The sequence below is a fragment of the Pseudonaja textilis genome, unplaced genomic scaffold, assembly GCF_049901715.1.
Source record: "Pseudonaja textilis isolate UNSWEBS1 unplaced genomic scaffold, rPseTex1.2 PTEXCTG104, whole genome shotgun sequence".
Lineage (NCBI taxonomy): Eukaryota > Metazoa > Chordata > Lepidosauria > Squamata > Elapidae > Pseudonaja > Pseudonaja textilis.
This window is the reverse complement of record NW_028262446.1, coordinates 976-16,846: the sequence shown is the minus strand read 5'-3', so window position 1 is coordinate 16,846 and position 15,871 is coordinate 976. Positions and strand designations below refer to the sequence as shown.

Below are 15,871 nucleotides of genomic sequence, written 5' to 3'. Positions count from 1 at the left end.
AAAATATCTCTTGTGTAAAAAGTCTTTTGCTTGATATGCTGGTGCCTCTGTTGTAAAGGAAGCCAATATACAAAGAAAGATGCACACATTAACTCTCTGGAAAAATACCACTGAAAATTAGAAATCAGATGTGGGGTGATTGTTTGGGGGGATCCTTCCTTCCTTCCTTCTTTCTGTAGGAAGTTAGCACCCAACCCTCTCTTAGAAGAATGAAATATCCTAGGAACTATTAAAAAGACAGAATATTTCCCCTAAAAAGAGTAGAAACTCAGAAGCAGAAACTCACCCCCACCTTTGTTAATGGGTTGGCCATTAAGGCCTGGCCCAGAATATTTTACATAATAAAGATCTCCAGGTAGCGCTATAGGAATTGCCTAAATCCCTTTCATTACATCATCATCCAGCAAGGCTCAACCAAGCCTGGAACTCAGGTGAAGCCATGTGGTGCAGACAAAGCCTACAAAGTTAGCTAAGGGCCCCCACCCCTGGGAGTCTGGCAGCCAATGGGATACATTTCTTACACAGGAACAGGAAACACTAATGTGGGACCCAACAATGGGTATACAACTAAGGGTCTCTCACCTTCTCTTTTCCTTCACCTTGAAGTATGTGATCATTCTCCTTTAGAGCTCCAAGCCATGTGGTCCTGTCCACCATTAAACCATCTTTCCAAACAGCCTCCATGTTTCCAGTGTCTTTTTCCCCACTTGGAACTGAAGCCAGAAGGATAATTCTTCCAACACTTACTTACTTACCAAAGGTATTTTGTATCAAAAGACAACTGGAATTACTTAGTTTCTTCTTTGAAAAGGTTTCACTTCTCATCCAAGAAGCTTCTTCAGTTCTAACTGACTGGTGGAGAATGGAAGTATTTACGTTCTTTGCAGTCATCATCTGATTGTTAGCTCTCTGAGTAGCCTTTTGGATAATGCACCTTTAGGACAACGATGACCTGAACGAGTGAGAATCTCCATAGATCAATCCATCATCTTTCCTTCTTTTTCTTCTCAAATTTATACCTTACCTTCCTTCTGACCTGCAGCCATTGTGCACAGCATCCTGTTCTCAATATATCTAACAAGAGACACAAATACAAATGCACAATATAGTTCACCTTCATTGAACACTTTAATAATAAAACTTACGTTAGGTCTTGTAGTTCATTTACAATACTTACTTTCCCCTCATACACACAGGGACACACAACCTGGACTGGTATAAGGATGAGTAGGGGGTTGGGCTAGAAGACCTCTGAGGTCCCTTGGCCTCCTTTGAGTGTCTTGTACATTGTATCTTTCATACATTTTCATTTGTGGTCTCAAATACATTGTCAGGTTTCCAAGAGATGAAATCCATTTAAAATGAAAAGAACAAATGCCATCTTCCAAAACAAATTCTTTTATTTAGGAAAGCATCAAATTGTCAAAGTCTGTTGTAATTCTGGATCTGACACAACCCGGAATTACCCCACAATATTAGAAGTTAGAAACAAGCCCCAAAAGTCACATTCTCCAAGAGAAGTAATTCAACGTTGCTTGATGACATAAATCTCCATCTCAAGGGGCTTCAGCATGGTCAATTGTGTTCCCACAGGAAGAAGAATCTCCTAGCCTAAACAACTCTATCTCCACTCCTCCCCCCTTAGGAATGTGGCAAGCCTGAAACCCTTCCCTCATGACTGCCAAAGAGAAAGTAAGAAAAAGAATATATACTAAGCCTAACTAAAATGTCTACACATATGTTAATTTCGAGCTTGACATACATGACCCAAGCAACACAATATAGACATTTGAGCCAAAAAGTAAAATCGATACACAGGGAGCCAAAGTGGGGTCTACAGACTCAGAGAAAGTTCTTCAAGATGAAGTATGGATGAAAAAAAATTCCACCAGAAAAGCTAATCAGGCCCAGATGCCAGCTAAAAGCCAAAAAAAAAAAAAAAGGGGAGGGGGAAGCAGAGGGAAAAAAACCATTCTGTCACAAGGCAGAACATCTTCCATTTATTAGAGATGTCATCTTGGCACATCAGGGGAAAACCCAAATCTGAAAGACCTGCGTTTTCCCCATCCCAAAGTTAAATCAAAGTTCCTTCCCCTCCAAGCACACATGCATCACATGGCTCAATCCAGTCACTGTCCCAACTTCAGTTAACTTCCAGGCTCAGGCATGGGAACAGTCCATGCTGTTAGTGACCTGGAAGTGGGGCAGTCCAGTGCTATTATGCATTGAGTTATTGTAAGCCACCTCTGCAACAGGCAGCAAGTCCGCCCAGTTGTTTTGCTGCTATACTATCTCGAGTACTGCTCTATCATTGCATTTTTACATTCCACAGCTCCATTAGTACTTGGATGAAAAGCTGAGCTAAGCCCCTGGGTCGATCCTATGGACTTTAGGAACTCCCCCCAGAACTTTGCTGTGAACTGAACCCCTCGAGATGACCCTGATGAGCACGCCTTGCAACCGGTATACTTTATAAACCTCCTGGCTATTTTCCTGACAGAGGGTAACCACAAGCAGGCAGTGAAATAGGCTTGCTTCGAGAATAAGTCAATCACAGTCCAAATGACTGTATTCCCTCCACTCCCTGGGAGATCAACTGTAAATTTCCTCCCAGGGCTGGCAGGCATCAGGGACTTGTTGGAGAAGCTCAGGGGGCTTCCCCGTCTCACTTTTATGGCTGCACATATAGTACAACTCTTAACATAATTTTCTACATCTGCCTTCATCTTGGGCCACCAGAATTGCCTTCTGGTTAAGTGGAGGATCTTTTGGAATCTGAAGTGGCTGGCCAACTGGGAGTCGTGGCTGTGCTGTAGGATCTGAAGTCTCAAGCTGGCAGGAGCATACAGTTTGGACCCTTTCCAGGCCAATTCCTCCCTTAGGTCCCAGTTCTCACCAAACCACTGGACAGCTACAAGTGCAGACTTCAATGCTGCTGTCATTTGATCCCCTCAGGGGCCATCCCGACATCTAGTTTGACCCTGGTGGTGACTTGAACTACCTGCTGGGAAGGGGGAATGATCATGTGCACGACCTCCTCTCACAAACTGTTGAACTGTGACTTTCTTGACAAGGCATCTGTGAGCAGGTTCTCTCCCCTGGGATATATTTTAGCTCAAAGTTGAACCACTTAAAATACTGCACCCAGTGGAGTTTTCAGGAGATCTTTAGCACCTCAAGGTTCTTATGGTCCATCCAAACATCGAAACTCAGTTTATTTCCCTCCAGGAAGTGCTGTCAGGAGGAAGGCCCATCTTACTGCATAGATTTTCTTTTCCCATAATGCCCACCGCCTTTTGGTGTCCGTGAGCTTCTTGGACACACAGGCACAGGGCTAGAGTTGGCGCTGGGAGTGCTTTTGCAAGAGCACTGCTACAACGGTTATGTTACCAGTATTGGCTTGTATGATGAACAGCTGTTAGAGATACACCCTAGCAGAATCTGCACGGCAGTCAGGCAGTCAGGCAAAATATGTGAGATAAACGTTTTTGTAGCTTGCACTCAGTAAAACAGATACACTGTGCTAGTTAAATAGTTTATTCCAGCAAGAGTTTTAGCATAGTCAAACAGTCCATATATCATTCACTAATTCAGTCTGTCCAGGGATTATTCAGTTGCAAATTCCAGTATCGAAAAAGAGAGGTCAGTAGTCCAGGAATATATCTCCTTGCAGTAGAGATATGAAGAAGTCAAAAACTCCCCTCTTCCTTCAGAAACAGCAGTAGGGAAACACGCAGTTAACAAACCATCAATCCATGCAATCCAGTAATTGTCAGCAATCAATCAGATTCTCTTGCTCCCTCTTATGGCGGTTTCACACCGCACCCAAAATTACATGCTTTGCAGTTTAAAGTGACACACACTTAAACTTACTATTATAGTTTATATATATTATTTTTACCCAAACTACATTAGGTAACCTATGTTATTCCTAACAACGGCCAGGCAGGGTTGGGCTGCTGAAGAATGGGTTCTTCTGCAAAGAGCTTTTTTAGTTTTTTGAACGCTCTCTGGCAGTCCAGTGACCAGTGGTTGGCTCAGCCACAGCTTCAGAGCAGCAGCTCCATCAGGGGCAAGGCTACCTGCGTAAAAGATGGAATGAATTGTCTGCAAAAGTTGGCAAACCCCAGAAAACTCTGGAGGTGCTTGCAGGTGTGTGTGGGGTTGCCAGACCAGCAGTGCTTTTACTTTTCCTGGATCCATCTCGATTCTTTGGTTTGACACCCTGTAGCCCAAATAGTCCAGGGCAGTCTTAAGAAACCCGTATTTTGACAGCTTTCCATAGAGTTTTGCAGCCAAGATATTTTTCAGAACTTGCTGTACCAACTTCATGTGTTCTTCCAGCATCTCGCTGAATATGAGAATGTCATTCAGGGAAACTGGGACCCGCTTATACAGGTGTTCATGCAGCACCTCATTGATTAGGTGCATGAAGACGGCAGGGGCTCCCTGTAGTTCACACGGCATGACTTTGAACGGGAAGCTGCCTAACAGGCAGTTGAAGGCGGTCTTCCATTCATCCCCTTCCCTGATTCATATCAGGCAATATGCTTCTCTCAGGTCTAGTTTTGTGACCACTTTGCCCTTCGACAGGTGACTTGCTGTGGCGATGCCCAGGACAGAGTCCATTTCCCCAGGACCCAGCCAGCCCAGGGTAATATGCCCATGGTGAGGATCCTTGCCACCCCAGTAGGTGGTGTGGATGGCCAGATGGGCTCACCAACTGATGACAGAGCAGCTGGCTTTGCTGTAGACCTGGCCAAGACTGCTGACAGGACTAGGGGAGGGCTAGCCAACTGAGCTGCTGCAGTTGGAACTGGACCACGGCAGGGTGGGAACATCAAAGTAGGCCAGTTCAGGATCACTCTGGGCGCTTCAGATCTGCATAGTTGTCTTATGCCCTTGATGCTCATCTGGCTCAACCTCTCCATTTCTTTCCAATATCTCCATTTCCCACATTCATCTAGCTCAGGTGTTAGCAACCCATAGCTCCAGAGCTGCAGGTGGCTATTTCATCCCTGTTACGCCTCCCTGTTGGGTGATCCCATCACTGGCTGGCCCCATCCTTTGCTCTCCCCTCCCAATCACTCCTCAAATGGTCTGAGAACGTAAGGGCGATGGCAGGGGATGGAGACTCACTCCATATTCCAGAATAGGAGCAAAGCATCCCTGTACTTGCCTCATCTCTTGCTGGGTCTCACGGGTGCTTCTTCTGGCCCTTGTTGGTACTGCATGCATCAACAAGGGCCGGAAGAAGCAATTGCAAGACCCCACAAGAGATGAAGCACAAAAAGAATCAGAATCAGAGAGAAAGAAGAAAGGAAGAAAAAAAGACAGAGGAAGGAGGGAGGGAGGAGAGAAAGGGGAAGAGTGAGCAAGAGAAACCACAGGATCAAATTGTGGGATGCAAAGGAATTTGGCTCATACGTCCCTCCAGACTCCATCCCACCTGCTGCAGCACTCGCCTACACCTGGATGGCTAAGCCGGGTGGTGCACCGCCTACCTTCCCTCCCAGAGCAGGGACGCGTACCTACCCACTGGCCTCTGCCCACTTAATTTTCCTCACTATAAAGAAATTCCAGGTTGCTTCCCTCCATTATTAGTTTCCATCCATTGTTTCTTGTCTTGCCCGCTAATGCTTTGGAAAATAAATTGACCCACTCCTCTTTGTCGGAGTCTCTCAAACGCTAGAACATTGCTATCATGTCATTCCTAATCCTTCTTTTCTCTAGACTAGCCAAACCAAAATCCAAGGTCACGCTCACAGTTACTGTTTTTGAGCCAGGTTTCCTGTAATCTGATTTTCTTGCCGAGGTTTAAAATCTTACTTTTCTCCACATTAAATTTCATTTTGTCGATTCAACTTTGTCTCATTTGGATCAAAAAGGCACAATATGCATTAACATGCAAATCTATAGACATGGTGGGGCAGGGGTTAGAATGCAGTACTACAGGCTAATTGATTCTGACAGGCTGATGGTTGATTCATCCTTTCATCCTGAGGTTGGTAAAATAGGATTCAGATTACTGGGAAAAATATGCTCACTTTGCAAACTGCTCAGAGAATGCTGTAAAGCAGTTTGGACTGGCATATAAGCTGAAGTGGAATTGCTATTGCTATATAGTTTCTCCCGAGCATGGATCCTTTTATGACAATTAAGACTATGATTCCGAGCAAAGCTCTTTCCACATTCCATGCATTTATATGGCTTCTCCCCTGTGTGGATCTCTCATGGGAAATAAGATTACCTTTTTGAGTAAAGGTCTTTCCACACTCCATGCATTTATAAGGCCTCTCCCCTGTGTGGATCATTTTGTGGGTAGTAAGTCCATTACTATGAGCAAAGGTCTTTCCACACTCCATGCATTTATATGGTTTCTCTACTGTACGAAGCTTTTTGTGGATAGTAAGTCCAGTGCTATGAGTAAAGGCTTTCCCACACTTCATGCATTTATACGGTTTCTCTCCTGTGTGGATCTTTTTGTGGATAGTAAGTCCATTGCTATGAGTGAAGGTTTTCCCACACTCCATGCATTTATATGGTTTCTTTCCTGTGTGGACCCTTTTATGGGAAATAAGATGACATCTTTGAGCAAAAGTCTTTCCACACTCCATGCATTTAAATGGCTTTTCCCCTGTGTGGACCATCTTGTGGACAGTAAGCCTACTGCTCAGAGCAAAAGTTTTTCCACACTCCATGCATTTATATGGTTTTTCTCCTCGGGAGCCTTATATGTGAAATTAGATTATTACATATTCTGAACCTGTTACCACATTCTCTGCATTTGTATAGCTTCTTCCCAGTATGAATCCTTTCATGGGAAGCAAGTTGCCCATTTGTTCTAAAACATTTTCCACATTGCAAACATAAATGTTTCTCTTCTCTTTTGTGTGAATCACTTTGTAAAATGTAAGGAAATTATTTTCAAGAGAAAGCAATAATGTTCCATTGTAATTTTGTCCATTGTATCTTCTTATACCATTGTGAAAAGTGAACAAGAGTAAAGCCATTTCATGCCATTTTTGATCAGAATATTACTTTATGATCAGACTTCATTTTGTAAGCTGTGTTTCAAAAGTATATTCCAGTAAACTTTCTAGAGGAAGTAGTTTTCCAAGGAGGGATTGTGACAGTTATTGAAACACCTTTAACCACAAAGAAGCAACTGTATCCTGTTTTAAGATGAATCATTGTAACGTTAGTTCCTTGTAAAAGAGGATAAAAAGATGGGTGTAACTGTGTTCGGGGTTCCATCTTTCTGCCTTGGATGTGAACCCAATTCTGCAGAATTGTGAAATAAAAGCAATCTGAATGGAGATCCGTGTCGTGTTGATATTTGTGTGAAGGCAATCTGACAATCTGGCGAGCCAGGGGGGAGGCTTCACGGCGATCCTCGGCGTTTGGGGACAGGTGAGTTGTGGCCACTCAGTCTCCTTTAGAGACAACCCTTCTCCCCGATCGCTGAGAGGTCCCAGGAGCCTCCGAATCCGAATACCCAGAGAGAAAATTGTGGCTGACCGGACTTCGAGAGATAGAGTGATAGAGTGGCGGTACCGTCGGGAGAAATGGTCTGGGACCATATAGAAGCCTGAGTCGGGGACGCCCGCACATCCGCAAACCCGAGGAGGGTCCCGGAGTGATCAGGTAAATTTGTTCCTTTTCAATAGAAGTAGAATTGAAGGCACGTCCTTAAATTTTCTTCTGGGAAGAAAGTCCAGCGCCTGCTGGAGGATTGGGGCTAGGAAGAGAGGTCCTTAAACTCTCTGGGAGAATCCAGCGCTTGCTGGAGGACTGGGACTGGTGAGTCAAGGCTCTGGGAGCCTGAAAGAATAGAAATGGGGAAAGGACAAAGTGAGGGTCTTGGAGACCTGGAAGAAGCCTGTCTGGGACAGGGAAGATTTGACAAAGGCAGCAAACCTATTCCGGTGGATTCGCCTTTGGGACAACTGTTGCAACAATGGTTCTCCCGAATCTCAAACATTTTACCCGGAATCTTGAGAAGAAGCACATGATTTATTTGTGCAAATATAGGTGGTCAAAATATCCTCTGATTGATTCTAAATTTCCATATCACTGGAGTCCTGAGGGGGAAACCAGTACCTATTGGATGACCAAATTGTGAGACTATATTCTCCAACACAAAATGACCACCCAAATTGCATAGAGATGTTCAAAATTTTCCCTTCAGCCAAAAACCTGAAGTGGATGCATTTCCTCTTAGGGAAGTCCCTAATGGGATCAATGCTGCAGGCAATCCGGTGACAGTCTTTGTGGCTGTCCCCATAAAACCAGCCGAGTTGCGAGAATTGAAGAAGACTCTTCCAAAGCTTCATGAAAATGCTCATGAGGTGGCCGAACAGTTAGAGCTATGGTTGGGTCTGAATGATTACACTCATCAGGAGCTGATGTACATTTTGGGACATCTATTTACTCCTGAGGAGCGGAATCTCATCCAGACCTCAGCCTGGAGAGTGTGGAATGAAAGAGTGAATGGAAACAAGGGGCAGTGGCAAGAGATCAAAAATTCCCCATAGAAAATTCAGAAAATGGAATTGGGGAGCTGTGGGAATGGTTGATCTCCTGAAAGCAGCCCAACAAGTTTTTTGTGAACAGAGACACTGTAAAAAAAACCAGACAGAAATCACAAATGATGGTTGCAGCTGTATAGGCTACAACAAAGAGCGAAGTAAAGAAAAGGAATTTTGAATTTTGGGAAGGGTCCAATTGGAGAAAGAAGAGAGAATTTTTGGGGATACAAGCAGGGAAGTTTTCAAGATAGAGGAAGAGGTTCCAGAGGAAGAGGCATGGGAATGAGACAGCCTGGAATGGATAAGAGTTGCTTCAGGTGTGGGAAGGAAGGTCACTTTGCGCGCGAGTGTCCTACCAACCAAGAAGAGTGGAGTTATGCATTGTATGATGATTAGGGCTGTTCTGGCTCCTTTAAGAGGACCTGCGGGGAGCCATTGGTAAACATTTTAGTGGGTCCTAACCATCAGGAGCAGCTGTTCCTGATAGACACTGGCGCAAGCCGGACTTCTGTGTGTGACCTGGTAGAAGGTGCACATAGATCAAGGAAAGTGATAAAAGTAGAAGGGGTGAGTGGAAAATCTCAGGATGTGTGTGTGTTTGAACAAATTAGACTGGAAATGAATGAAGTGGTGACTGAAGCTGAAGTGTTGTATATTCCTGATTCTTGGAGTGAATTTGCTGGGGAGAGATTTGTTGCCTGTGTTCAGTATCCAGCTGTGGGATACCGGGAAGGAAATAAGGATGATTAGTTAATGATTTGAGAAGGATCTCCTGATCCCTATACTATCTTGGAACGAATTCCTCCCAAAGACTGTGATAGATCTGAAGGATGCCTTCTGGGCATGCCCCCTTGAGGAGGGAAGTAGAGACCTGTTTTGCATTTGAATGGAATGATCCTGAGACTGGGAGAAAACAGCAGTTAAGGTGGACATTACTTCCCCAGGGCTATACTGAGAGCTCTTTTGTTGTTTGGACAGGCTTTGGAAGAAAAGTTAGTGTCTTTTGAGAAAGGGAAAGGGATCATGTTGATTCAGTATGTGGATGACTTGTTGTTGACTGGGGAGAAAGAGAAAGAGGTTAGAGCAGCATCTGTGGCTTTGTTAAATTGGCTGAAAGAACAAGGACTAAAAGTCTCAAGGGAAAAGATTCAGTTTGTTGAAAAAAAGGTGAAGTATTTAGGACATGTTATTCAAGAGGGGTGAGGTCCCTAGATCCTGAGCGGGTAAAGGGACTGATGAGTTTGGCACCCCCAAGAAATAAGACAGAGGTAAGAAGAAGTTTAGGAATGATTAATTATTGCAGGGCTTGGTTGGATGGACATGCTAGCATGGTGAACTTTCTGAATCAGAAATTGCAGGGAAAAGATGAAGGGATAGAGTGGAGTACAGAGGATGAGGAAAGGTGGGAAAAGATAAAGGAAGCATTAGCAACAGCACCAGTGTTAGCCCTTCCGAATTTAAGGTTACCTTTTCATTTGTACGTGTCAGCTAAGGAAGGGGTGGCAGTAGGAGTGCTTGCTCAGAAAAGGGGGGGGCGATTTCAACCCATCGCCTTCCTGAGCAAGACTTTGGAGCCTGTGGTGAGAGGATGGCTAGTATGTGTACTAAGGTGAGGCAGGACTTAGAGGAAGTTCCCCTGGATGAGGGAGAACGATGGTTTGTAGATGGTTTTAGTAGAGTGGAAGGAGGTGTAAAGAAAGGCTGGGTATGCCATTGTTACTCAGTCTGGGGAGGTGATTGATGATCAGCTCAGAAATGTGAACTTTTTGCATTAAAAAGGGCTTTGGAATTGGCTCAAGGTGTGGATGTCACTGTGTGGATGGATTCAAAGTATGCTTGGGGTGTGGTTCATACGTTTGGGAAAATTTGGCAAGAGAAAGAGGATTCATCAAGGCTGATGGGAAACAGATAGAACAATTGGGATTAGTGGAAGGAGTGCTGAAAGCTTTGATACTTCCTCATAAGGTAGCAGTGGTACACGTAAATGCACACCAGAAAGGAACAGAAGTTGAAGTAGTGGGAAATAGATGGGCAGACAAATGGGCAAAAGAAGCAGCTGGGGAGGTAATCCTGCAGATGGTATCAGTACCCATGTTGCAAGAAGAGCCCGAAGAAGCTTGGGAACCAGATGAAGAAAAGACTAGGGAAAAGTTGAAGAAAGAGGGGTGTCATAAAGCTGAGAAAGGATGGGTAACAACAGATGGGGTTAGAGTGTTGTCTGAAACCCAAATGAGAAATGTTATGCAGTACTTACATGAGGGAAGTCATTGGGGAACTGAAGCTTTAGTTCAGGCAGTCATGCCCACATATTGGAGTTTGAATATGTGGACTACTGCACATGCTATTTGTTGGAAATGTTTAATATGTCTTAAAGTAAATAAGTCATCAGCACGGAAAACAGAAAGGGGGGGTAGACCCTTGTGCCACCTAGTGGGAGTTGGAAATATTTACTGGTTATTAAAGATCATTTGACTGGATGGATGGAGGCCTACCCTGTCAGGCAGGCAACAGCTGCCACAGTGACTAAGATTCTGCTGGAACAAATCATACCCAGATATGGCATGCCAGAGGTAGTAGATTCAGACAGAGGCACACATTTTACACAAAAGATATTACAAGAAGTCATGAGGGCTGTGGGGGTGAAATGGAATTTACACACACCATGGCGCCCCCAATCTTCTGGGAAAACAGAACGTGGGAATGCGGAATTGAAGAAACATTTGACAAAATTAGGTTTGGAAAATGGGTTTCCATGGACAAAGAAGTTATTCTTGGCACTACTCAGAATCAGAACATGTCCCTGGAAAGAAACTGGGGTCTCTCCATTTGAGATGCTGATGGGGTGACCCTACTTGGCAAAAATAGGGAATCCAATTCCTGAATTCAAAGATTTGTTCTTGAGAAAATATTTGCAGACACTGTCCAGGTCTTTGCTTTCTCTTCATAAACAGGGATTGTTGGTGCAACAACCACCTCTTGCTGGCAGCCAACATCCCCATGAAGTTGGAGACTGGATCCTGATAAAAACTTGGAGGACTGAGAAATTGCAACCTAGCTGGGAAGGACTGTATCAAGTGCTTCTTACCACGGAATCTGCTGTCTGGATGAAAGAAAGTGGATGGACTCACTGCAGTCGTGTGAAAACAGCCCAGAACCTGAGAAGCCTTGGAGAAGCCACCCAGTGGAAGGACAACCTTTGAAATTGACTCTGAGGAAATAATTGGGACTGAGAAATATGTTTCTATGTATTTCAACTGCACTTGTGAGTGTTTTTGTCTTACAACAGGTTGGAAGAGCAGGAACCGAACAGACTGAACATGTGCAAAGAGCTGGAGACTTGGGAGATGACTTGTGGACAGAGAATTCATATATTAAGGACATCAGGAAGACCGCACAAACCTTGAATCTGACAAATTGTTGGTTGTGTATGCATATGCCTGGAACAGGGAAAGGAGGGGTTATATTGCATGGAATACCACTAACACGACAGATGATGGTGCCAGATGGGACAATTGAGATTAGACCTGTGGGTGGGGCTGTAACAAACAAGGTATTCATTCAATTAAGGGAGACAGCCTATGTTTGCTTTAAAAGAAGTGTTAAAGGAGGACCATTCCTTGGAGATTGGGAAAAGTGTAATAAGACTTTTGAAATGCCTGCAACATGTTTCAATCATAGTATAGTTAATGCTTATGAATGTAAGAAAGAATATCTGCCATTCTGGAAAAATTATTGTCAAATGTGTGTTTACTTTGAGGACATGATTAACTGGACTAGAGTGTCAAACTTAACTTGGACTATGAGAAGGAATAAATGGTTGCTGTGTGGGAAGTACGCTTATAGAGAAATACCAAAATTATGGTCAGGCACTTGCACTATGGGGTATGTGTTACCTGCAGTTTACAAGTTGGACGAACTACCCAACACTCGAATCCGGAATAAAAGAGAGGTTGATTCTGGGATACATCATAGGTCTTGGTATGAGGGATTAGCAAGAGCCCTAATATTCCCTCTTGGGGTAGGCATGAACTATAGGGATATGACTCGAATGAACAACTTTACTATTGCCATGTTTAATTACACCGTTAGAAGTATTAAGATGATTAATTAGGAATTATCTGAAGTCAGGCAAGTGACCCTGCAGAATAGATATGCTTTGGACATAGTCCTTGCAGCAAAGGGAGGAGTATGTGCTCTGGTACATTCCCACTGTTGCACATATATCCATGACTATGAGCCCAATATCACTAGAAGATCGAATTCATGAATATCAGAAGGAATGGGATGAGTCAGGTATAGCAGGAGCATTGTGGGATGCCCTATAGTCCTGGTTACCTGATGGTTCCTGGTGGAAATCTATTCTGACCACTGTTGTAGCCATAGTAGTTATGTTGATATGTTTATGCTGCTGTATACAATGTATTCCAAACTTGATAAACATGTGGGTGCAAAATTGGGGAAAGATTAAGTTCACTAAGGACGAATCAGAGAAATTGTTATACAGCACTTCAGGGGATGTGCTACAAAAAGTAAGTCGGGATTTATGTGCTTTTGAAACAGAAATGATCCAGAAAAGGGGGGAATTGTGAAAAGTGAACAAGAGTAAAGCCATTTCATGCCATTTTTGATCAGAATATTACTTTATGATCAGACTTCATTTTGTAAGCTGTGTTTCAAAAGTATATTCCAGTAAACTTTCTAGAGGAAGTAGTTTTCCAAGGAGGGATTGTGACAGTTATTGAAACACCTTTAACCACAAAGAAGCAACTGTATCCTGTTTTAAGATGAATCATTGTAACGTTAGTTCCTTGTAAAAGAGGATAAAAAGATGGGTGTAACTGTGTTCGGGGTTCCATCTTTCTGCCTTGGATGTGAACCCAATTCTGCAGAATTGTGAAATAAAAGCAATCTGAATGGAGATCCGTGTCGTGTTGATATTTGTGTGAAGGCAATCTGACACCATCTTCTCCTTTATTTTGGGTTAAATAGTGTTCATTTACATGTAATTTAGATTTGATTAGATTCATACTTTTCACAATATATTTTTTCCTTATTTTCTCTTGTTGGGCAAGAAAGTCTTGCATCAGAGCAGCAGTGGAAGATGAGCTTTCCAGATTCCAATTATTTAATTGGTTTCTCTCGTGGCTTTCAAATTCTCTCCAGTGTGGGTCCTTCTATGCAAAGTAAGAATGTGGCTCTTAGTAAAAGTCTTTTCACACTCCATGCATTTATATGGCCTCTCCCCTGTGTGGATCATCTTATGGGAAATAAGATGGTCTCTCCGAGCAAAGTTCTTTCCACACTCCAGGCATTTATACGGCCTCTCCCCTGTGTGGATCTTGTTGTGGATAGTTTTTTCACACTCCATGCATTTATATGGGTTTTCCCATGTGGATCTTCTTATGGGAACTAAGATTACTTTTTTGAGCGAAGGTCTTTCCACACTCCATGCATTTAAATGGCTTTTCCCCGGTGTGGGTCCTTTTGTGGTCTCTGAGGGCACTGCTCTGACGAAAGGCCTTTCCACACTCCATGCATTTATACGGCCTCTCCCCTGTGTGGATCCTTTTGTGGATAGTAAGTCCATTACTATGAGCAAAGGTCTTTCCACACTCCATGCATTTATATGGTTTTTCCCCAGTGTGAGTCCTTCTATGGACAGTAAGACTGTGGCTGTGACTAAAGGTCTTTCCACACTCCATGCATTTAAATGGCTTTTCCCCGGTGTGGGTCCTTTTGTGGTCTCTGAGGGCACTGCTCTCAGGAAAGGCCTTTCCACACTCCATGCATTTATACGGCCTCTCCCCTGTGTGGGTCATTTTGTGGATAGTAAGTGCTTTACTATGAGCATAGGTCTTTCCACACTCCATGCATTTATATGGTTTTTCCCCTGTGTGGATCACCTTATGGGAATTAAGATGCCCTCTTTGAACAAAGGACTTTCCACACTCCATACATTTATATGGCTTCTCCCCAGTGTGGATCATTTTATGGTGAAGAAGAGTACTACTTCGAGTAAAGGTCTTTCCACACTCCATGCATTTAAATGGTTTTTCCCCTGTGTGGATCACCTTATGGGAAATAAGATGGTCTCTCCAAGCAAAGGTCTTTCCACACTCCAGGCATTTATATGGCTTTTCTCCTGAGTGGATCCTTTTATGGAAAATAAGATTACTATATCTTCTGAACCTTCTTATAGCATCTTCTCCTTTGTTTTGGGTTAAATAATGTTCGTTTACATGTAATTTAGCTTTAATTAGCTTCACACATTTTCCAATATATTTTTTCCTTATTTTCTCTTGTTGGGCATGAAAGTCTTGCATCGGAGCATCAGTGGAAGATGAGCTTTTCTTATTCCAATTATTTGACTGGGTTCTCTCATGGCTTTCTAATTCCACTTGAATTCCAAATTTCTCTGCTCCATCATTAGCATTGATCCCGTGGGACAGTTCACAGGAATTTTGATTGTCCTGCCCGTTATTACCTTCAAAGGAAAAGAGAAGTGAGAATGATTAACAGTGTTAGAGGAAAAAGTTCAAACTGTAGAAAGTCAACAAATTTTCTTTTGAACTTTTCTGAAATTCCATTAGGTTGTATTTTGCATCGCTACAGTGCTGTGATATAGACATGATGACGTCTATATTCATGAGTCATGAAACTTTTAAAATATCTAGCAAATATCTCTTTCTTTACAATTATTTATATATATGCAAATCTCACTCAAACTCAGTTTGGAGTTAAGGAATAATTAGGAGTCATCAGGGGAAACATCCAAGAAGGAATTAGGAGAAAACTTAAGATTTATTGGGTTGGGTTAAGGCTAGTTCACTGTCCCAAAGCCTCATCGGCATTCAAGGGCTCTTCTCAGTTCACAGAGAATAGTCCTTAAACTACTTTATTGCATGATCACACAAAATCAGTAGTGAAAGATCTCATGTTACTGACCTCTCGCTATAGTACTTTAGGACTATGTTCTCTACGAACTGAGGACTGCATGAGATCTGGGCAAAAGTGTTTAAAACCAAAGACCCCTGACCTCTGTTTGCAAAGCCTTTTGACCTGGATCTCATGCAGGCCTCAGTTAGCAGAGAACAGACGCCTAAAATATATAGTGTGAGATTTTGCAGGATCAGTAGCACGAGATTTCACACTAGTGATCTTGCATGATCTCTCACTATTTTAGGCCTCTGGTTTCTGAAAATGCATCAAGGCAGGCAAAGGAACCAATGGCTTACTACATTTTCGCAAGTTTAGTCTCAGGGTGGGAAGGGTCTGTAGATATTTTCACAGCCCTCTTTCTGGTTTGTGTAGTATACAGGTCTTCAATGGAAAGCAGGTTG

The 15,871-nt window shown here is 43.1% G+C and overlaps 2 protein-coding genes across 3 annotated transcripts; both read right to left on the bottom strand.

Moving 5' to 3' along the window:
- Positions 1-3,546: 3,546 nt before the first annotated feature.
- LOC113452269 (uncharacterized) lies at positions 3,547-6,981 on the bottom strand. The gene is given in 3 exon segments (XM_087918575.1): positions 3,547-4,747; positions 4,779-6,227; positions 6,230-6,981. Coding segments are annotated over 2 exon segments (705 nt in total). The 5' UTR covers positions 6,702-6,981; the 3' UTR covers positions 3,547-4,747; positions 4,779-5,994.
- A 6,470-nt stretch (positions 6,982-13,451) lies between these two features.
- On the bottom strand, positions 13,452-15,010 carry LOC148123877 (uncharacterized). 2 transcript variants are annotated; one of them, XM_087918572.1, is made up of 2 exons: positions 13,951-15,010; positions 13,452-13,705 (listed from the first exon to the last, which is right to left on the bottom strand). In XM_087918572.1, exons 1-2 carry the CDS (start codon positions 14,852-14,854, stop codon positions 13,680-13,682), a joined length of 930 nt encoding a protein of 309 aa, XP_087774698.1. In that variant the 5' UTR covers positions 14,855-15,010; the 3' UTR covers positions 13,452-13,679. The 2 variants fall into 2 exon arrangements, with proteins under 2 accessions (XP_087774698.1, XP_087774697.1); XM_087918571.1 differs by lacking the exon at positions 13,452-13,705 and having other exon boundaries at positions 13,767-15,010.
- Positions 15,011-15,871: the final 861 nt, after the last annotated feature.

Excerpts from the sequence above, each read along its gene's own strand:
- LOC148123877 (XM_087918571.1), bottom strand. The coding sequence starts at position 14,854 with ATGCAAGACTTTCATGCCCAACAAGAGAAAATAAGGAAAAAATATATT.